The sequence below is a fragment of the Petaurus breviceps genome, unplaced genomic scaffold (genome assembly GCF_028583685.1).
Source record: "Petaurus breviceps papuanus isolate PSGF00001 unplaced genomic scaffold, PetGlider_PUasm1.0 38, whole genome shotgun sequence".
Lineage (NCBI taxonomy): Eukaryota > Metazoa > Chordata > Mammalia > Diprotodontia > Petauridae > Petaurus > Petaurus breviceps.
In genome coordinates this window covers 84,736,144-84,755,857 of record NW_027186304.1, presented here as the reverse complement: position 1 = coordinate 84,755,857, position 19,714 = coordinate 84,736,144, and the positions used below count along the sequence as shown (strand labels likewise).

Genomic DNA, 19,714 nt, shown 5'->3' with positions numbered 1-19,714 from the left:
CCACCATAAATATTTTATCATTTTACTTTCTAGCTCGCCCATGCATTGTGGGAGAATGGAGTCCCTGGAGCAGTTGTACAGACCAGTGTAAACCTGCAACACGTGTGAGGAGACGTTATGTGCAGCAGGAACCTCAGAATGGTGGGGAACCTTGCCCACACCTTGAAGAGAAAGCTGGTTGTCTGGAATACACAACTTCCCATGGACAGGACTGTGGGCATTCATATGGTATTCCTGTTTGTCATTGTTGTTATATTCCTATAATAGTACTCTTTAATATTTCACATAAAAATGCTTATTTATTGTTGTTAAAAGACAAAAAAGCTCTCCTGGGCCAAAGTTTGGAAGTAGGGAAAAGGAGAAAGGAGGAAATGGAAGGCATTCTAAAAACATGATTCTGAGAAAAGGCTCATAGGCTTCACTAGACTGGTCCTTGATACAACCCTAATGTTGAAGGAATGATTGATCAATCATCAGTGCCTTCCTTCCCACCAACTTTTCTCACATAGTCTATCAGACATGTTTCTTCAAGCCCTCTGACCCATTTATGCACAGTAACATGGAAAATATATCATATGAAGTACAGTGATACAATGATGCCCCCAAATGGCTTGTGCTGTTATTATAAGCGATAGTGTTGAGGACTAATGCTGATAACAAAGTACTGAGCACAAAGTATGGCAATTTTTCATATGAGGAACACACTGACTCTGCATCTCACTTTGTAATAAAAATGATAGCTAACATATAGCACATAATAAACACTTATAAAGTGCCTGATATGTTACAGGCACTGTGATATATTTTCATAGGTGTATTTTCTCCATTTTGAATATATATACACATACATAAGGGAAATTTTTCCTTAAATGGTATAAAAATACCCTAAGTAAAAAAAAATCCCCATTTTAATTACAAGGGTTTATAATATAAACCAAGTTTATAATTAAGTAGTCTATATTCTTAGCACCCAGAAATATAGTTACTCAAAAAAAGGAGAGTATTCAAAATTGAGGGTTCACAACTAGTGGGTTTTTATACACAGTGTCTCTTTTAAAAAGGGGCAGGGATAAATGGACTTTTAGGAACTATCAGTTTATTCCTTTAAAACATATTTTCTCTCAATTTAAAAAAAGCCAGTCCCATCTAGCCCCTGGCTGCTAGAATGGACTGGACAATTGAAGTTTTTGTTTGTAAAATCCTTTAATAAGAACCCACAGTACTGTCCTGTGACACAATAGACTACCACTGTTATGGCTTTCTTTACCACTGGACAAAGGAAAAGCATAGAAATCCTAGATTTAGTGCCGGCAGTACATTTAGAGGAGATCGAGTCTGCCCCCCTCATTTTATGGTGGAGGAAACTGATACCCAGAGAAGTAAAATGTTTAAAATGAAATTCATTATCTTTCTCCCAACCTCACTCCCCCCAGCTCCTCCTTAATACCATAGAGGGCACACAACATCCTCTTCCCATTCCCTTAGGCTCCAACCTAGATGTCATCCTAGACTCTTCACAGTCTCTCACCTTCCTGTCATCCCCCCTCCTCCATTGCCCCCATCCAAACTGTTGCCAAGGTCTGTCATTTTCATCTTTACCACATCTCTCCAATATGGCCCCTTCTGTCCTCTAACACTGATTCCACTCTGGCACAGGTCCTCCTCATCTTATGTCTGAGTTATTGTAATAGCCTGCTGGTGGGTCTGCTTGCCTCGAGTCTCCTCACTCAAATTCAACCTCCATTCAGCCACTACAAGCGATTTGCCTAAAGTTTAGTTCCAATCATTGTCACCTCCTATTCAATAAATTCCAGCAGCTCCCTATTGCCTGTAGGATATTCTATTTGGCATTCAAAGCCCTTTATAACCTAGCCCCATCCTACCTCTCTAGTGTTAATATACCTTATTCCTTACTACATACTCTTTGATCTAGCAACACTGGTCTCCTAGCTATTCCACTAACAAGACTCCCCATCTCTTGGTTCTGGGTTATCCCCATACCTAGAATGCTCTTCCTCCTCCACTCTGACTGCTGACCTCCCTGGTTTCCTTCAAGTCCCAGCTAAAATTCCACCTTCTATACAAAGCCTTTCCTAACCTCTCTTAATCCCAATGTCTTCTGTTGATTATTTCCTTTTTATCCTCTATATAGCTTGCTTTGTTCATATTTGCTTGCATGTTTTCTACCCCATGAGTTTCTTTAGGGCAGGTATTGTTTTTGGCTCTTTTTGTGTCCTCAGGACTTAAGATAATTCATGGAACATAATAAACACTTAATAAATGGTTATTTATTGATTGTCCAAATTAGTGCATCTAGTAAGTGGTCTTGTTGGGAAATGAACTGAGTCTTCAGACATTAAATCAAGTGAACTTTTTAGTGACCATCACTTTTAAGAACACATTTGATACTCACATCTAGGTCAACTATTTCAGGGCATGCTGTGCAACTATTATAGGGCATGCTGTGAAATGCATGCCAAAGGCAGCAGAAAAAAAAATTTCAGTGGGAAAAAAAAAGTAAATTAGCTGGTTAGGTAGATGAAGTCTGTCCCAACTCCCCTACCCCCACTTTTTTTGTCCCCACACTTTGCCCTAACCTTGTAGCATTCTATGTCTTTGGTCCTCAGATTCCTGTTTTCTTAATTGTCTTCTGGCTCTCCAAAGTGCCATAATATGGTACCCTGCTCAGTCTGTCTTTCTCTAAATGCCCTTCCCCCATTTTTCCCCCTAAGATAGGAGAAATGCAGTTTGGTTATCTAATTGAAGTCCTTTAGACTAAAGATAGGGTTGATTCTCTAAGGACGTGTTTGTATTTTAAAAGAGGAGTTAGTTCATCCAAATTAATCCCTACATATGTACATGGTCTCATGTATAGAGATCTCTCCTGTGGGGAGGGGACAAGTCCAAATGCTTCTTGTATTCACTTACCTTCACAGTTCTGTACTGCCTAGTGGGTAGAGTGCCTCAAGGTAGCAGATGTTTTGAATCATTCAGTACATAAGAATTTATTAAGCATCTACTATGTGCCAGGCACTGTGCTAAGTGATGGTGATGCAAAAGGAAGCAAAAGACAATTCCTGCCTGGAAGGAGCTCACAGACAAGCTATGGACAGGATAAGCAGGAAGAGGGCGCTCTCAAGGAAGGACCTCAATGTTTTTCTTTAGCAAAATAGGAGCCCATATTCTCAGCTCAGAAGGTGGAGGAGGGTGATCCATGGAAGGTCTGAAGAGGGGTACAAAGGTTTGGGAGAACTGTTGTGGTGAGTGGAATAATGAGTTAATTCAAGAGACGAAGGATTGCCTAGCAGCCCTGAAGGTCCATTTGAGGTTATTTAACATAAGTTTGTAGTGGACTTCTTAATAATGGTTGCTTTATTTTTCTTCACCTTCATTCAGAAACCCATTCATAGCAGCAAAGGCAGCAGATGGCAGGAATGATCCAAGATTGAGACTTGGCAGGGCACAAGAAGTAATAGGATGAGGACACAAGAGACTCAAGAGGACACTTGTAAAGTTGAAGTTGTTCACTAAGCGGTGATGATGGGGAAAGGAGGAGAGTTTGGCTAGTGCCAAAATGATGGCCTGGGAGAGAAGTGGAGAGGGGCTTGAAGGTTTGGAGGCCATGGTGTGCATGAGGAGCAAGTTCTGGTATTTGAAGGGAGGGAGGTGTGGAAAGTCAATAGATTGTGATCAGGGAATTTCAGAGTTCATGAAACTAGAAGTGGTGAATTTGTGGGTGATGGCAAGAGAAAGTTGTGAATTTTTCATGTATGGCTAGGGTGGGGTAGAGCAGTAGGTCATGGGAAATGAAGAAATTGCAGAACCAGGAGGTTAGAGTGTTTAAGGAAGTATATGTGTGTTGAAGTCTCCTAGTGTGAAGTCAGGAGTTGGGGAGGAGAGAAAGATCGGGATCGGGATCCAGGTACTGAATTCATTGAGGACACAAGGGAAGTGTCCTGGAAACTGTGAAGAAGACCTAAAGAATCAGTGCCCTTTCACCCCTCACCCAGCAAGAGCAAAGGACTTCAGCTTCTGAAATTTTGTTGGCCCCAGGATCAGTCAGTCAACAACCATTTAGTAAGTGCTTACTGTGTTTAAGGCACTGTGCTAATTGCTGGGGGTAAAAAGAAAGGTAAAAAACCGTTCTTGCCCTCAAGGAGCTTATATCCTAATGGGTGAGAAAATACCTAGATAGATAGAAAATATGCACAGAATAGGTGGAAATAAGTTTAGATGATTAGTTCCAGCCTCTTTTAGAATTGTGAACCTTTAGGATTCTTTTATTTCTTGACTTTCCTCTAATCTTCAGAGTGCTATTAGGCACATCAATAAATACACATTTATTTTTTAATTATGCTTTGACAATTTTAAAGGCTTTAATGATACTTCTTAAGAGTATCTGGGGGATGTAGCACTCAAAATCAGGAATAAAAATGGGGACTTTTCTGTTCTCCCTACCTTTTCACTAGCTACTTACTGCCTAGGCTTAGAATGCTTTCCCTCCTTTATTATGACTCTTAGAATCTCTCCTTCCTCCTAGACTTAGTTGCAAAGCTACCTTTAGCTGGAGACCTTTCCTGGTCACTCTAACTGCTAAAGCTTTTCCTTCTAACCTTCCTTTTGATTATTTTTCTTTTAGTCTGAATGTATCTTTCATTTATCTATTTATCCCATTATAATGTAATAATTTGTCTCTATTTTAATACCTATTTATCCCCATATAATGAGAGCTTGGACTGTTTTCCCCCCTTTCATTGCTTTATACCTCCTGGCACTCTTGTAAGTATTTAATAAATAAATATTGATTGACATGTAGATTTGTCAGTCTTCTACAAAGCTCTTCTTTCTTTTTGTGAGGGAGACAACATGTAGATAATTAGGTACATTTAAGATACATACAGAGTAGATGGAAGATAATTTTGGAGAAGACTCTTGAATCTGGTGCAAAGGTCTTATAGACTAGTGACCTGGAAGGGGTTTCTGTCATTATGTAATCTAACACCTGTTTTCTTTGTGAGAAAAAATGTAACTTTAGAGATTCATAGGCTTTGGAGTTGGATGGAACCTTGGAAATCACCTAACCTAAACCATCTCACTTTGCAGATGAGGTAACTGAATCCACCAAAGATGAAATGATTTATTTGATTTTATCAATGGCAGAACCAGCTAGAACCCAGATTAAAAACATTTTTTTGTGGAAGTCTTTTCACAAAATCACAGAGATTGAGACATTGAATAAACCACTTTGGAGAAGTCTTGGTAGTTTTTATTCTGGTTATATTGGCCATCGATTTAGGAGAAAGGGCACAATAGTACTTTCAGGGGATTCTGCTGGCAAGATACCAGCTACCCAGTTTCCATCTTCTACAATTACATGTAGGCGATAAATAGTGATAGTGAGGCAAAGGAATGGAGGCTTCAGAGCTGAAAAAAATCTTAGGGATCATTTAACCTAACTCCTTCATTTTATAGAGACAGAAATTGATATCTATAGTTGTGAAATGTCTACCCAAGTCACACAAGTGACTGGGGAGAGCCAAGTTTTATATCTAGTTTTCTTTCCATTACACCATGGTAAGTTATTAGGTGTGCATTTTGTCACCTCAGATCCATCTCTAGGGGAGGGTTTTCTTTCCTTTTATTCCCTTACTTGTTATACCAGGATGGGTAGAAAGGGCTTGAATTTGGATAGCCTGCCCCCTTCCTGTGGACAATCACCATGTCCTGGGCTGAATCTAATCTACGTGAAGAGTTTCACTTGCTTCTAAGCTTTGAATTAAAAGCAATTTATTGAAACTTTTGTATGAACATATTAGCCACTCATTAGGAGGCATTATACCATTAAAAAAATAAAAATAAATCCAGGTAATATAGATTGAAAAAATTACAGACCACTTTTATTATGATATGTGTATTTACTAGTAGATAATTTTCCCCCTACTTAAGCTAATGAAAACATGATCACTCAAGTAACTAGAAATGGAAAAGTAATTAGGAACACAAAATCCTTTAGGTGTGCTTGTTATTAGAAACCAAGTCTGAAATGAAAGAGGAAAGAATCTCAGTACTAGAGCAGCTTTAGACAAATAGATCTGTGGCATGTGTGTGAATGCATGTATGTGTATGTATATGTGTATATATATACACATACATAATGTGTGTATGTGTATGTATAAATGAAGGAGGAGGCAATCTGCTGGAGAAGATGGGAAGAAATGAGATCACTTGTAGGAAGGTATAGAGGAGACAGGATAGATACAAAAGAACAACAAAAATTAAAAGAGAGAAGAAAGGCTCTTAACCTAGGTGACATCCCTGACTCCTCACTCTCTCATCCCCTATATCCAATCATTTACCAAATCTTGTTGATTTTGCCTTTGTAACATCTTTCCTTTATACCCTTTCCTTTTCTCTGATACTGTTAACAAGCTTGGAGACTATTATTACAAACATTTGGATATTACAATAGACTACTACAAGGTTGGTCTCCTTACCCCAACTTCTCTCCCTATTCCACTCCATCATACAATCAGCTGTCAAACTGATCTTCCTTTTTTTTTTAAAAAAAAGTTAGTTTTCAACATTCATTTCCACAAGATTTTGTTACAAATTTTCTCCCCTTCTTTCCCCTACCCCCTACCACAAGATAGCAAGCCTACTGAATACCACTTTCCTCAATCTGCTCTCTCTTATATCCTTCTCCATCACCCTCTAACTTTCTAGTAGGGCAAGATGGATTTCTATACCCCAGTGCCTGTATATCTTATTTCCCAGTTGCATGTAAAAAACAAATTTTTTAACATTTGTTTTTAAAACTTTGATTTCCAGATCTTTTCCCTTCTTCCCTCCTCACCCACACCCAGTGGGAATATAAGCAATTCAATATAGGTTGTACATGTGTAGTTGTTACACAAAACGTTCCCATAATAGATGCATTGTGAAAGATTAACTATATTTCTCTCTATCCTATCCTGCCCCCCACTTATTCTATTTTCTACTTTGACCCTGTCCCTTTTCAAAAGTGTGTGCTTCTAACTACCTTCTCCCCCAATCTTCCCTCCCTTCTATCATCCCCCTCTTATTCCCTTCTTCCCCTACTTTCCTATACGGTAAGATACTAAAATGAGTGTGCATGTTATTCTCTCTTTAAGCCAAATTCAGTGAGAGTAAGGTTGACTCATTCCCTTTCACTTTCCTGCTCTTCTCCTCCATTGTAACAGCTTTTTCTTGCCTCTTTTATATGAGATAATTTTTACCCTATTTTATCTCTCTCTCCCTCTCTCACTATATTCCTCTCTCACCTATTAATTTTATTTTTTAGATATCATTCCTTCCTATTCAACTCATTCTGTGCCCTCTGTCTCTATGTATACATGTACACACATATACACACACACTCACATATGTATTTATATACACATGTACCCTCCTATGCATACGTATGCATACATATATATTCCCTTCAACTATCCTCGTACTGAGAAAAGTCTCATGAGTTACAATTATAGTTTTTCTATGTAGGAATGTAAATAGTTCAACTTTAATAAGTTCCTTATAATTTCTTTTTCCTGTTTACCTTCTCATGCTTCTCTTGCTTCTTGTATTTGAAAGTCAAATTTTCTGTTCAGCTCTGGTTTTTTCATCAAAATTTCTTGAAAGTTCTTCATTTCATTGAATGACCATATTTTCCCCTGAAGCATTATACTCAGTATTGCTGGGTAGGTGATTCTTGGTTTTAATCCTAGCTGCTTTGACTTCTGGAATATCATATTCCAAGCACTTTGATCCCTTAATGTAGAAGCTGCTAGGTCTTGTGTTATCCTGATTGTGTGTCCACAATACCTGAATTGTTTCTTCCTGACTGCTTACAGTATTTTCTCCTTGACCTGGGAACTCTGGAATTTGGCTATGATATTCCTAGGAGTTCTCTTTTTGGTATCTTTGTCAAGAGGTGATCAGTGAATTCTTTCAATTTCTATTTTGCCCTCTGGTTCTAGAATATTAGGGCAATTTTCCTTGAGAATTTCTTGAAGGATGATTTCTAGGCTCTTTTTTGATCATGGCTTTCAAGTAGTCCAATATTTTTTAAATTATCTGTCCTAGATCTATTTTCCAGGACAGTGATTTTCCCAATGAGATATTTCACATTGCCTTCTATTTTTTCTCATTTGTTTGGATCTGTTTTATAGTATCTTGATTTGTCATAAAGTCATGAGCTTCCATTTGCTCCAATCTAATTTTGAAGGAATTATTCTCTTCAGTGAGTTTTTGAAATTCCTTTTCCATCTGGGTAATTAGGTTTTTTAAGGCACTCTTCTCATTGGCTTTTTGAGCCTCTTTTGCCCTTTGAGTTAGTCTATTTTTAAGGTGTTATTTTCTTCAGTCAGGTTGTTGACTCTCTTTTCATGATTTTCTTGCATCATTCTCATTTCTCTTCTCAATTTTTCCTCCACTTCTTTTACTTGATTTTCAAAATCCTTCTTGAGCTCCTCCATGGCTTATAAGCAGTTCATATTTTTCTTGGAAGCCTTTGATGCAGGAGTTTTGCCCTTGTTGACTTCTTCTGGTTCCATGTTTTGATCCTTTTTGTCCCCCAAAAAGGATTCTATGGTCTGTTTGTGCTTCCTCTGCTTGCTTATCTTGCCAGCCAATTACTTGACTTTTGAGCTCTTTGCCACACTAGAACTTCGCTTCCAGAGTGGAGAGATCTGTGTCCCAAATTTCTGAGGTTTTCTCAAATGTTGTCAGAGCCATGAGGAGGGCACCCTTTCTATAGATGTCACAAGCTCTGGCACACTAGCCACACACCCCAAGATCACCACCCAAGACTGTGCTCCAGATCCAAGCAGGTCAAAGCAAGAGTGATTATCCCCTGAATGGTCACTTGGTCCCTCTACTATCTGCAGGCCAGGAGCTCTGGAGGAAGCTATATGGCAGCAGCTGCAGCTGCCCTGCCATGGTCACCTCTGCTGTCCTGGGGGCAGGGGCCAGACCACACTCTTCAGTTACCCACTTCCAACAAAATTCCTCACTGATCTTTTACTTTCTCTTTGGCATTTATGGGTTGAGAAGTCTGGAAACCCCACAGCTGCCAGTGAATCACTCTCCTGAAGTTGGCTCTCGCTGGTTTGTGCCACTGGTTGGGGCTGCCCTGGGTCTGGGCCCTGGTGACTCAAACGGGACTGCACTCAGCTCCTATCTTGGGGTGTGATGGACCCTTCCTGTTGGCCTGCCAGGCTGCCTTTAACAGGAGATTTGTTTCTCTCTGTCACTTTGTGGGTTCTGTAGATCTAAAATTTATTTAGAGTCATATTTTACAGGTATTGGAGGTGGTTGGGGTGGGAGCTCAGATAAGTTCTTGCTTTCACTCTGCCATCTTGGCTCCAAACTGCTCTTCCTAAAGCATATTTGACCATATCATCCCTCTTCCCCTTTCCCCTCAAATCATTAAGTTTCAGTGGCTCCTTATTGCCTTCAAGATTTAGCTAATATTCTGCCTTCTGCAAGAAGCCTTTCTTGCTCTCCCTTAATTCTAACATTCTGGTGCTGAGATTATCTGCATTTTATCCTGTGTGTGTCTTTTAGTTGTCTGTGTGTTATCTCTCATTAGGCTGTGAACTCTTTGAAGGCATGGGCTACTTCTGTATTTATTTCTCTACCCATAAGTGTTTATTGACTTAACCTACCTCTTTTTAAATATATCCCTCAAAGCTCCTTTTGTACTTGCCATTGTGTTTTCCTCTTCTCCTCTCCTTTTCCCTTTTTATTATATTTTATTTCTGAGGCTAGATTTCCCTACCTCTTCCAGACTGGAAGCACAGAGGCCACTTATGAACCCCAAGCCAATGCTAGTCATCTTGAAAGATGTTCCAGGTTTGCCCCTAGTTAGTGCAGTATCTCACTTTTTCTCCCCCACTACTATTCCATACAGGGGTTTGCCACCTTGATTCTAGACTCATTTCAGACACCACTGCAGCTTGGAACTCCTGGTCTCAAGCAATCCCCTAACCCAGTTCCCCAGTAGCATTGACTACAGACATAGGCCATCCCATCCTGAAGTCATGGATATGAGCCCCCTTTCCTTCATTCCCATAATGAACTTCTTTCAAACATGGTTAAAGGGATATTTCCATTTACTCGCTTATGACTAGCTTGATGGTTCATGGGAAACTTAGAACTTTTCAAGATATGTGGCTGGAAACACCTACTATAAGTGCCTTATTTTTTAGACTGTATGTTTTAATACAATCCTTTCCTTTGCAGTTCCTGCTTTTATCACTACCTCTGCATACAACAAGGAGAGAAAAAGACAGGTGGTATCTCCACAGTGGTCTGCAGACACAGGGGATACTGGGTAATTTTTGATTTAAAATTTGAAGGTTGAATAGTCAGGTCAATAATAAAAAAAAAGTCAAGCCTGTTTATACATATAGACACAATCTAAATTGGATAATTAAATTTGCTTTTTTATAGACTGGTATAGTATATTCTTTCTGAATATATCTATAATATATATATATATTATTCTATCTACTACAACCACAGAATAGGGAATATATGTTTTCTTCCTGGTTTTATGAATCCTATAAAATTAAATTAGACTTGAATTCTGAGTTCTTTGGAGGAAGGTTCTCTATAAAAATCTAATTGCAAGACCACATACCTAGAACTGGAGGACCTTAGATCATCTAACTTGACCCCTTCATTTTATGGAGGAAGAAAATGAGACTCAGAGAGGTGACTTGCTGAAGGTGGTATGGGTAGTAATGATCACATCACTTTGTGAATTAGTGCACTTTGGTATAATGGAAAGAGAGCTGGAATTGGTACTGGGAATTCTTAGCTTCTTACTTACTAGCTGTATGACTGTGGGCAAATCACTTAAATTCTCACATCCTCATTTTCTTCATCTGTAGAATATGAGAAATAATATTTTCTCTACCCCCCTAACAGGATGGCTATGAATAGCACCCTTTGTGAACCTTAAAAGCACAATACAAACTTGAATTATTATCAATATTTATAGAGTCTTAGGTAGGTTCTATAGTCAACAACATAACTTCTGCTAGGTGCATTTCAAAATGGCATGTATAGTACTTGTAAATACCTCACGTTTGTATAGTGCTGCCTGCTTTCCCCACAACAACCCTGTGAGGCAAGTAGTCAAAGTACTCTTACTTCATTTTACAGATGAGGAACCTGGGGCTGACAGAGATTATATGACTTGTATATAGTCACAAAGTTGATGTATCAGAGGCATGATTTGAACCTGGATTTCCTCATTCTAACTACAATATCCTTTTTTTTTTTGCTTTTTGGAGGGGAGAGGGTAGGGCATTTGGGGTTAAGTAACTTGCCCAAGGTCACACGGTTAGTTTTTGTGTTAAGTATCTGAGGTCAAATTTGAACTCAGGTCCTTCTGACTCCAGGGCCAGTGCTCTATTCACTGTGCCACCTAGCTTCCCCCATCCTTTTTTTTCTACCACAAGAATATCTCATCAAGTGAAAGACAATTGAGCTGGGAAAAAGTTCCTTCCAGTAGATCTCGTAGTTTATTAATCTGCCTGTGCATAAGACTTTTGAGAACAGGATAGATACTTTAAACATTATTCTCCAGCCTTCCTTAATCATCTATCATAGTTCTTTATTTTCAGAAGTCTTTGTAACTCAGTAAGGAAATGATAGCATCAAGGTGATATTTTCTGCAATTGCCCTTGGGTATTTGTTCTTTTTTTTTCCTGGAGAGGGGAAATCAGGGCAATTGGGGTTAAGTGACTTGCCCAAGGTCACACGACTAGTAAGTGTTAAGTGTCTGAGGCCAGATTTGAACTCAGGTCCTCCTGACTTCATTGAGTTCTTTGGAGAATTCTGTCTTGAACTCCCATCTATCTAGCCCTGTTCTTCGTTTTTATATTAGAGCTATAAATAACATTTAAATCTCAAATTAACATGACTTGTGCTGTTAGATTTGTTTTTTGCAACTCTGAAAATCCTCACCTATGCCTGAAAGTTCTCCTTTTAAGAACTATTTATAGATTGTTAGAATCTCTTCCATTCCACTTATGACTTAGAATTAACTTGTAGAATTAACCAATTTTCTATTGGGCTAATACAGAAATTCTTCAATCATGGTTGAGGGATTATGGGGATTTCTGAGACCTTTTCATGGGGTCCACAAGTTCAAAATTATCTTCATTATACTAATATGTTTTACTTTCTAATGTAATAAATAATGATAGATCATAAGCCACATCAACAAAAACTTTTTGAGGAAAAGTTTAAGATCTTGAAGGCATGCTACCTTTTTCAACCTTAATTTGTCTAACTTTGTAAAATTATATGAAGAGTAGGCACCATTGATTTTGCTGATGTATTATGAGGATTTTCTTTTTCTTTTTTTTTTTTTTGGTGGGAAGTGATAAGGGATAACAGGGATAAAAAAGAAATGCTCACCAATTAAAAAAATACAATTAAATAAAAAATGCAAACAAGAGAAGCCAAAATTCCTTCTTACATATGATTTAAGAACTGTGTCCAGGAAACAAAATACCAGATTTTTTTTGCTTTGTGGGAGTGATTGAATCATGGATTAGGAAAAGATGATAAAGATCAGCCAACAAATAAGTCACCAGTCCAAAAATGGAGAGATCACCAAAGAACTGCTTATTTCACTACATTTTCCAAGATAAAAAAAATGTTGTGACAGTACTTCTGGTTTGCATGTGTATAGTATTTTACATTTGGATGAGCAGCCCTGAAAAGGGCTTGGCAAGCCCTCTCACCAGAGCTCCCTGATTCCCATACATCATTCATCCACCTTTGGTGTCCAACTTCACCCAACTCTCTTCTGTGTCTCCAAGAAACTGTAGCATGCACAGCAGCCACACCCCAGTAAAACTGTCATGACAGACAGGCTAAACCAGGTTGAGGCTTCAAAGCTATTAGTGAATTAGGGGCATGTTTGCCCCAAGTACATGAAGACTTCCCTCAATGAAATGTTTGGATAAGAACAGTTTGTTCCAATGGCCATGAAGGCCACTAAAGCCGGTGCTGTCAATCATTTACAGCTTGGTCAAACATTGAAGACATACACTGCATCCTGGGCCATCAGTTGTCCTGAGTTTTGTCCTGCCCCTGGACTTTGATGATTCTGGAAGAAAGAGTGAGGCTGATGACTTTGTGTGACTCTGCTTCACTTAAATCCAATTCATGAGCAAGTCAAGACATCATTCCATGATGTCATTGGGCAAACAACAATTTTACACTTAATAAAGTAGTTTTCTCATAACAACCCTGTGGGATAGATAGTTCTGGGAGCTAGGGGTGGTATCCCCCCCCCTCTCTCTCTGGATGAGGAAATTGAGAATGAGAAAGCTTAAATGCACAAGGTTTTAGGGCTGGGTTTCTGGTTTTCAGTTTTACAGCAAAAAATTCTAATTATTGGGATGCTTCCATGTAGTAGAATAATTAGGTGCAAAGTTGGATCCCAAGCCATGTCTTTTGATGCCAAGTTATGTATTCTTTCCATTATGCCACACTGATTTTGGAAAACACTATTCCAAAGGTTCCCTATTGGTCATACTAATACTACAGCTTATGAAATTGTCTTTAACTGTTTTCTTCTGTAGATATTGTATGGAGTTCAAGACAGAATCCTTGACTCATTATTGTGCTATGGAAAATCGTCCCCTGACCCGATGGATGCAATACCTTCGAGAGGGTTATACTGTGTGTGTAGATTGCCAACCTCCAGCCATGAATACTGTGAATCTGCGTTGTTCTGGAGATGGCCTGGATTCTGATGGGTAAGAAAAGTAGATTAGTTTGCACAAGGAAAAACTCTTACAGGATAGGATACTTTCCTGCCTCACTCACATCCTTATTTATAATGATAAACTTTTTGAGATGGAGAACTCTACCTTCTTTCTCAGTGAGTACACAGAACATGTCTCAGGCCCTATATACTGTATAAAGACAAAGACCCTGCTTTCCCTTTTTAAAAATTTTTTATTTTATTTTCAATGAATAAAAACTCATCTCTCCCTCACACTACCCCACTCTCTTGAAAAAAAGGGAAAAAAATCAAAATCCATGTAAAAATATGCACAGTGAAGCAAAACAAATTCCTGTATTGACCATGTACAAAAAAACCATATTTCTTAGTGAGTACCTTGAAGTCATCACCTCTTAAGAGGTGGGTAGCATGTTTCATGATGAGTCCTCTGGGCTTGTGGTTGGTTATTTCATTGATCAGAGTTCGGATGTCTTTCAAAATTGTTTACCTTTACAATGTTGTTCCATATATTGTTCTAGTTTTGCTCATTTCATTCTGTATCAATTCATACAAGCCTTCTCAGGTTTCTCTGAAACTGTTCTCTTCGTTGTTTCTTAGAGTACAGTTGTGTTCTATCACATTCATATAACCATAATTTGTTCAGTCATTCTCCAGTTGATGAGAACCTCCTTAGTTTCTAGTTCTTTGCCACTATAAAAAGTGCTATTATAAATACTTTAGTATATATGAGTCCTTTTTCTTTTTCTTTGAGCCATTGGGTATGAATGTAGTAGTGGTATCTCTGGGTGGAAAGGTATGCATAGTTGCTTTCTAGAATAGCTAGATCCACTCTCAACTCCATTCATTAATGGCTCAGTTTCCCCACAGCCTCTCTAGCATTTGTCATTTTCCTTTGTTGTCAGTTTTGCAAATCTGATAGATAAGTAGAACCCCAGAGCAGTTCTAATGTGTAATTCTCTTAATTATTATGTCTTGCAGCATTATTTATATGGTTCATTTGAGATCCATCTATTCATAGCTTTTGATGATTTATCAATTGGGTAATGGCTCCTGTTCTTATAACTTTGAATCAGTTCCCTTTATAGTTTAGAATTGAGCCATTAATCAGAGAAGCTTGCTACAAAGATTTTCCCCTGCATTTACCTTCTTCTCTTCTAATTTTAGTTGCTTTGGTTTTATGAAAACAACTTTTTAATTTTATGCAATCAAAATAGTTCATTTTACTTTCTTTTATCCACTTTATCCCTTGTTTGATCATGAACTCTTTCCCCATGCATACATCTAAAAAATAATTGCTACCTTGTTCATCCAATTTGTTTATGATGCCACCTTTTATGTCTAAGCCATATATCATTTGTAGCTTTTCTTCACGTATGGATGAAATGTTATATGTCTGGTTTCTACAAAACTGCCTTCCAGTTTTCCAAAGAGTTTTTTGTTAGCATTGTGTTCTTACCCCAATAACTGGGATCTTTGGGTTAATCAAACAGAAGACTACTGTGTTTATTTGCTTTTGTATATCATATACTTAATGTGTTCCACTGATCAACCTATTTCTTAACCAATACCAAATGGGGGCAGCTAGGTGCAGTGGATAGTGTCAGACCTGGAATAAGGAAGACTGATTTTCCTGAGTTCAAATTTGGCCTCAAATACTTCCTAGCTGTGTGACCCTGGGCATGTCACATAACACATAACTGTTTGCTTCAGTTCCTTATCTGCACCACTGTAAAATGAGCTGGAGAAGGAAATGGCAAACACCACCAATATCTTTGACAAGAAAATCCCAAATGGGATTATGAAGAGTCAGACACCACCAAACAACAACCACAGCCACCAAATGGTTTTGATCATTACTGCTCTGTAACATAGTTTGAGATCTGGTACTGCTAGACCCCATTCCTTCCCACTTGATTCTTTATTTCCCTTGATATTTTTGATCTTTTTATTTCTTCAGATGAATTTCATTATTTTTTCTACCTCTATTAAGTAGTCTTTTAGTAGTTTGGTGTGTCACTGAATATGTAAATAAATTTAGATGGCAGTGTCATTTATTATATTGCCTGGGTCTATCCATGAGCAATTAATTTTTCTCCAGTTATTTATATCTGTCTTTGTTTGTATAATGTTTTGAGGTTATATTTGGATAGTTCTTGTATATGTCTCAGCAGGTAGACTCCCAAATATTTTGTGTATTCTATGGTTATTTTAAATGGAATTCATATTTCTGTGTGCCTACTGATTTTATTGGTAATTACAGAAAAGCTAATGATTTGTGTTGGCTTATTTATACTCTGAAACATTGCTGGTTATTTTTTCCTTTAGTTTTTTAGTGGCCTCATATCATCTGCAAAAAGTGATAATTTTTTTCCTCTTTGCCTATGCTTATTTTTTTGTTGTTGCTAAGCTAGCATTTCTATCACTATGACAAATAGGAATGGTGATAATGGATGCCTTTGCTTTTACTGATGATTTTACTGGAAAGATTTCTAGCATATTCCATTGTATATAATGCTGGCTCACAGTTTTAGATAGATACTACTTGCTATGTTAAAGAAAGCTTTGTGCATTCCATAGTTTTATTTATTTTTCAAAATAGGAATGGATATTGTTATCTTGTCAAAAGCTTTTTCTAAGTTTCCTAAATTTGTTGATATGGTTTTTATGGTTTGAAAAAAGAAAAGAAGGGGTCCTATTTAATTTTGTCTATGATATAAACATCATTTTAATAATAAACCAGAGAGAGTAAAAATAGAAAAAGAAAATTATAGAATAATGTCACTAATGAGTATTGATAGAAAATTTTTTATTAAGATATTGGCAAGGAGATAAAACAATGTGTCACCAAGATTACACATACATACACATGCATTTTCACAAGGTTGGATTTATAACAGGAATGCAGAGTTGGTTCAATATAAGGAGAACTATAAACATACTTGGTAGGGACAAGTAGGTGGTGTAGAGGATAGAGTGCCACACTTGGATTCAGGAAGACTCCTCTTCCTGCGTTCAAATCTCACCTCAGAAACTTACTGGCTGTGTGACCCTGAACAAGTCACTTAACCCTGTTTGCCTCAGTTTCCTCATCTGTAAAATGCACTGGAGGAAATGGCAAACCACTCCAGTATCTTTGCCAAGAAAGCTCCAAATGGGGTCATGAAGAGTTGCACATAACTGAACAACTACAACAAAATCAACATAGTGGACTATATCAATCACAAGAATCATAAAAATCAAATAATTATGTTAACAGATATAACCAAATAGCTTATTTAATGCTGAAATAGGTTATTTAAATATTTGATAGAATTTGCTTGTAATTGATCTGATCTTAGTATTTTTTTTCACCATGTGAGAGGTCATTTAAAACTTATTTAATATCTTCCCCCCACCCCAGATTGGTTTAAGTCCTTTATTCTTTTTCTTTTATATTTTATTTATTTTCTTTTTATATATTTATATTAATATATTGTAGCTATATTTATGTATACTATATTGTATATTATTTTATATAAGATTACACATATATTATATATTATCTTTTATCTTTCATATTTTTGTAAATACTCATACATTTCATTTAGATTGTCAGGTTTACTGGCATATAATTGGGTAAAATAATTTTTTGTAATTTCTCTTTCTTCATTTGCTGTGAATTATTCTTAATTTTTAATACTGGTAATTTTGTTTTCTTTCTTTTTAAAATTCAGATTCGCTAAAAATATATATCTGTTTGCTGCTTTTTTTTTTAAAGCTCCAGGTTTTAGTTATTAATTCAATGTGCTTAAATTTTTTCACTTTTAATTTTGCCAATTTTTTCTTTGATTTTCTGGATTACTATTTTGGTATTTTACTAGAATTTTTAATTAGTTGGCTAACTTGAAGGTTTTTAAAAATCTAATTCATTGATCTTAAGAGAGCCAACTAATTAAAAATTCCAGTTAAGCACCAAAATAGTAATCCAGACTTTCTCTACCACATCCCCCATGCCAGGTGCCTGGGTCTCTTTTCCCCCTCCCCAGCTTCCTTTTATATATTAATTGTCTGCATTAGAGTGTAAGCTTATCTGCATTTGCCCCACATATAATTTCTTTTTGCTGAGTCTTGTTTTTGTCTTCACAATATCTCTAGTCCACATCCCCTTCTCATCACTTACACAACTACTGCTCTGGTACAGGCCCTCATCACTTCATGCTCTGACTGTTGCAGTAATTTTCTGGTTGTTCTTATCATTCTAGTACATACTGCATTTACTGACCAAAGTGATTTTCCTAAAGCCCAGGTTTGAACATGTCAACCTCTCTCCCCACCCAGTAAATTCCAGTTGTTCCCTATTACCTTCAGAATAAAACAGAAATTCCTGTTTGGTTTTTAATCCCATTACTGCCTTTCTTGTTCCTTCCTCTGTCATTTTCTTACACTATTCTCTTCTCCTAATACTCTACAATCCATTTACACCGATCTCCTTGCTGTTCTTCAGACATGACTTTATTTCCCAATTCTATGCCATTTCACTGACCCCCATGACTAAATGATTTCCCTCCTTTCCTCTACCTCCCAGCTTCCTTCAAGACTCCTATCTCATTTATTGCAAGAGTCCTTTCCCTTCTGCTCCCTATCTCGCACTCAGCGCCTTACGCTGAGATTACCTTTCATGAATGTAGCGTGTGCATGTTGTCTCCCCCAGTAGAACGTGAGCTCCTTAAGGATAGGGACTATGCTTTTCTCTTTCTTTGTATCCTTTGTACTTAGCACAGTGCCTGCCTGGCACATTATTCAGTCATGTCCAACTCTTCCTGACCCTATTTAGGATTTTCTTGGCAAAAATACCAGAGCAGTTTGCCATTTCCTTCTCCATCTCATTTTATAGATGAGGAAACTGAGGCAAACAGGGTTAAGTGACTTTGCCAGCATCACACAGCTAAGAAGTGTCTGAGGCTGGATTTGAACTCTGGAAGATGAGTCTGCCTGACTCCAGGTTTGACACACTATTCACTGTGCCACCTAGTTGCCTGGCACATAGTCAGTACTTAATATATGCTTATTGATTGACTTAGATGATTTTAGAGTGAGTATAGGTCAGTAGAAAAAGGTCAGATGGGGCAGATATTGAGGTGGAGAAACCCAACAAGATTTGGTAACTAACTGGATAGGGAGAGTGAGAGAGAGGGAAGAGTCCAGAATGGTGATGCCCTGATAGAACTGTATGTTATGAGGAAGGGTAGCTTTAGGGGGAATGAGTTTTGTTTTTGTGCATGCTAAGTTTGAGATGTATATGTGACTTTCAAATGGAAATGTCCAGCTTGCACCTGGGATGTAGGACCCAAGTTCAGGAATAAAAATGTGGACTTCTCTGTTCTCCCTACCTTTTCACAAGCCACTGCCTAGGCTTAGAATGCTTTCCCTCCTTTATTATGACTCTTAGAATCTCTCCTTCCTCCTAGACTCAGTTGAGGCTGAGGCTGGAGGCCTTTCCTGATCACTCTAACTGCTAAAGCTTTTCCTTCTAACCTTCCTTTTATTACTTTTCTTTTAGCCTGAATGTATCTTTCATTTATCTATTGTCCCCATTATAATGTAATAGTTTGTCCCCATTTTAATGCCTATTTGTCCCCATATAATGAGAGCTTGGACTGTTTTTTCCCTCTTTCTTATTATCTCAATAGCTTTATACTTCCTAGCACTATTGTAAGTATTTAATAAATAAATATTGATTGACATGTAGATTTGTCAGTCTTCTACAAAATGATATAGTTGAATCTTTAGGAGCTGATAATATTACCAAGGGGAGGGGGATGAGAGAGGGAGAGGGGCAGAGACAAACTGACTGAGACTGAAATAGAGAAAGAAACAGTGAATGGACACACACACACACACACACACACACACACACAGAGAGAGAGAGAGAGAGAGAGA

At 37.7% G+C, this 19,714-nt stretch overlaps 1 protein-coding gene across 1 annotated transcript in view; it reads left to right on the top strand.

Annotated features, from left to right (window-relative positions):
* The window catches only part of SBSPON (somatomedin B and thrombospondin type 1 domain containing), a 54,709-nt gene that overhangs the window by 18,516 nt on the left and 16,479 nt on the right, over positions 1-19,714 (top strand). Inside the window, exons 2-4 of the mRNA XM_069100117.1 lie at positions 34-228; positions 10,264-10,354; positions 13,629-13,805. Of these exons, the coding sequence (XP_068956218.1) occupies positions 34-228; positions 10,264-10,354; positions 13,629-13,805 (463 nt within the window). The remainder of the gene's footprint in view (positions 1-33; positions 229-10,263; positions 10,355-13,628; positions 13,806-19,714) is intronic.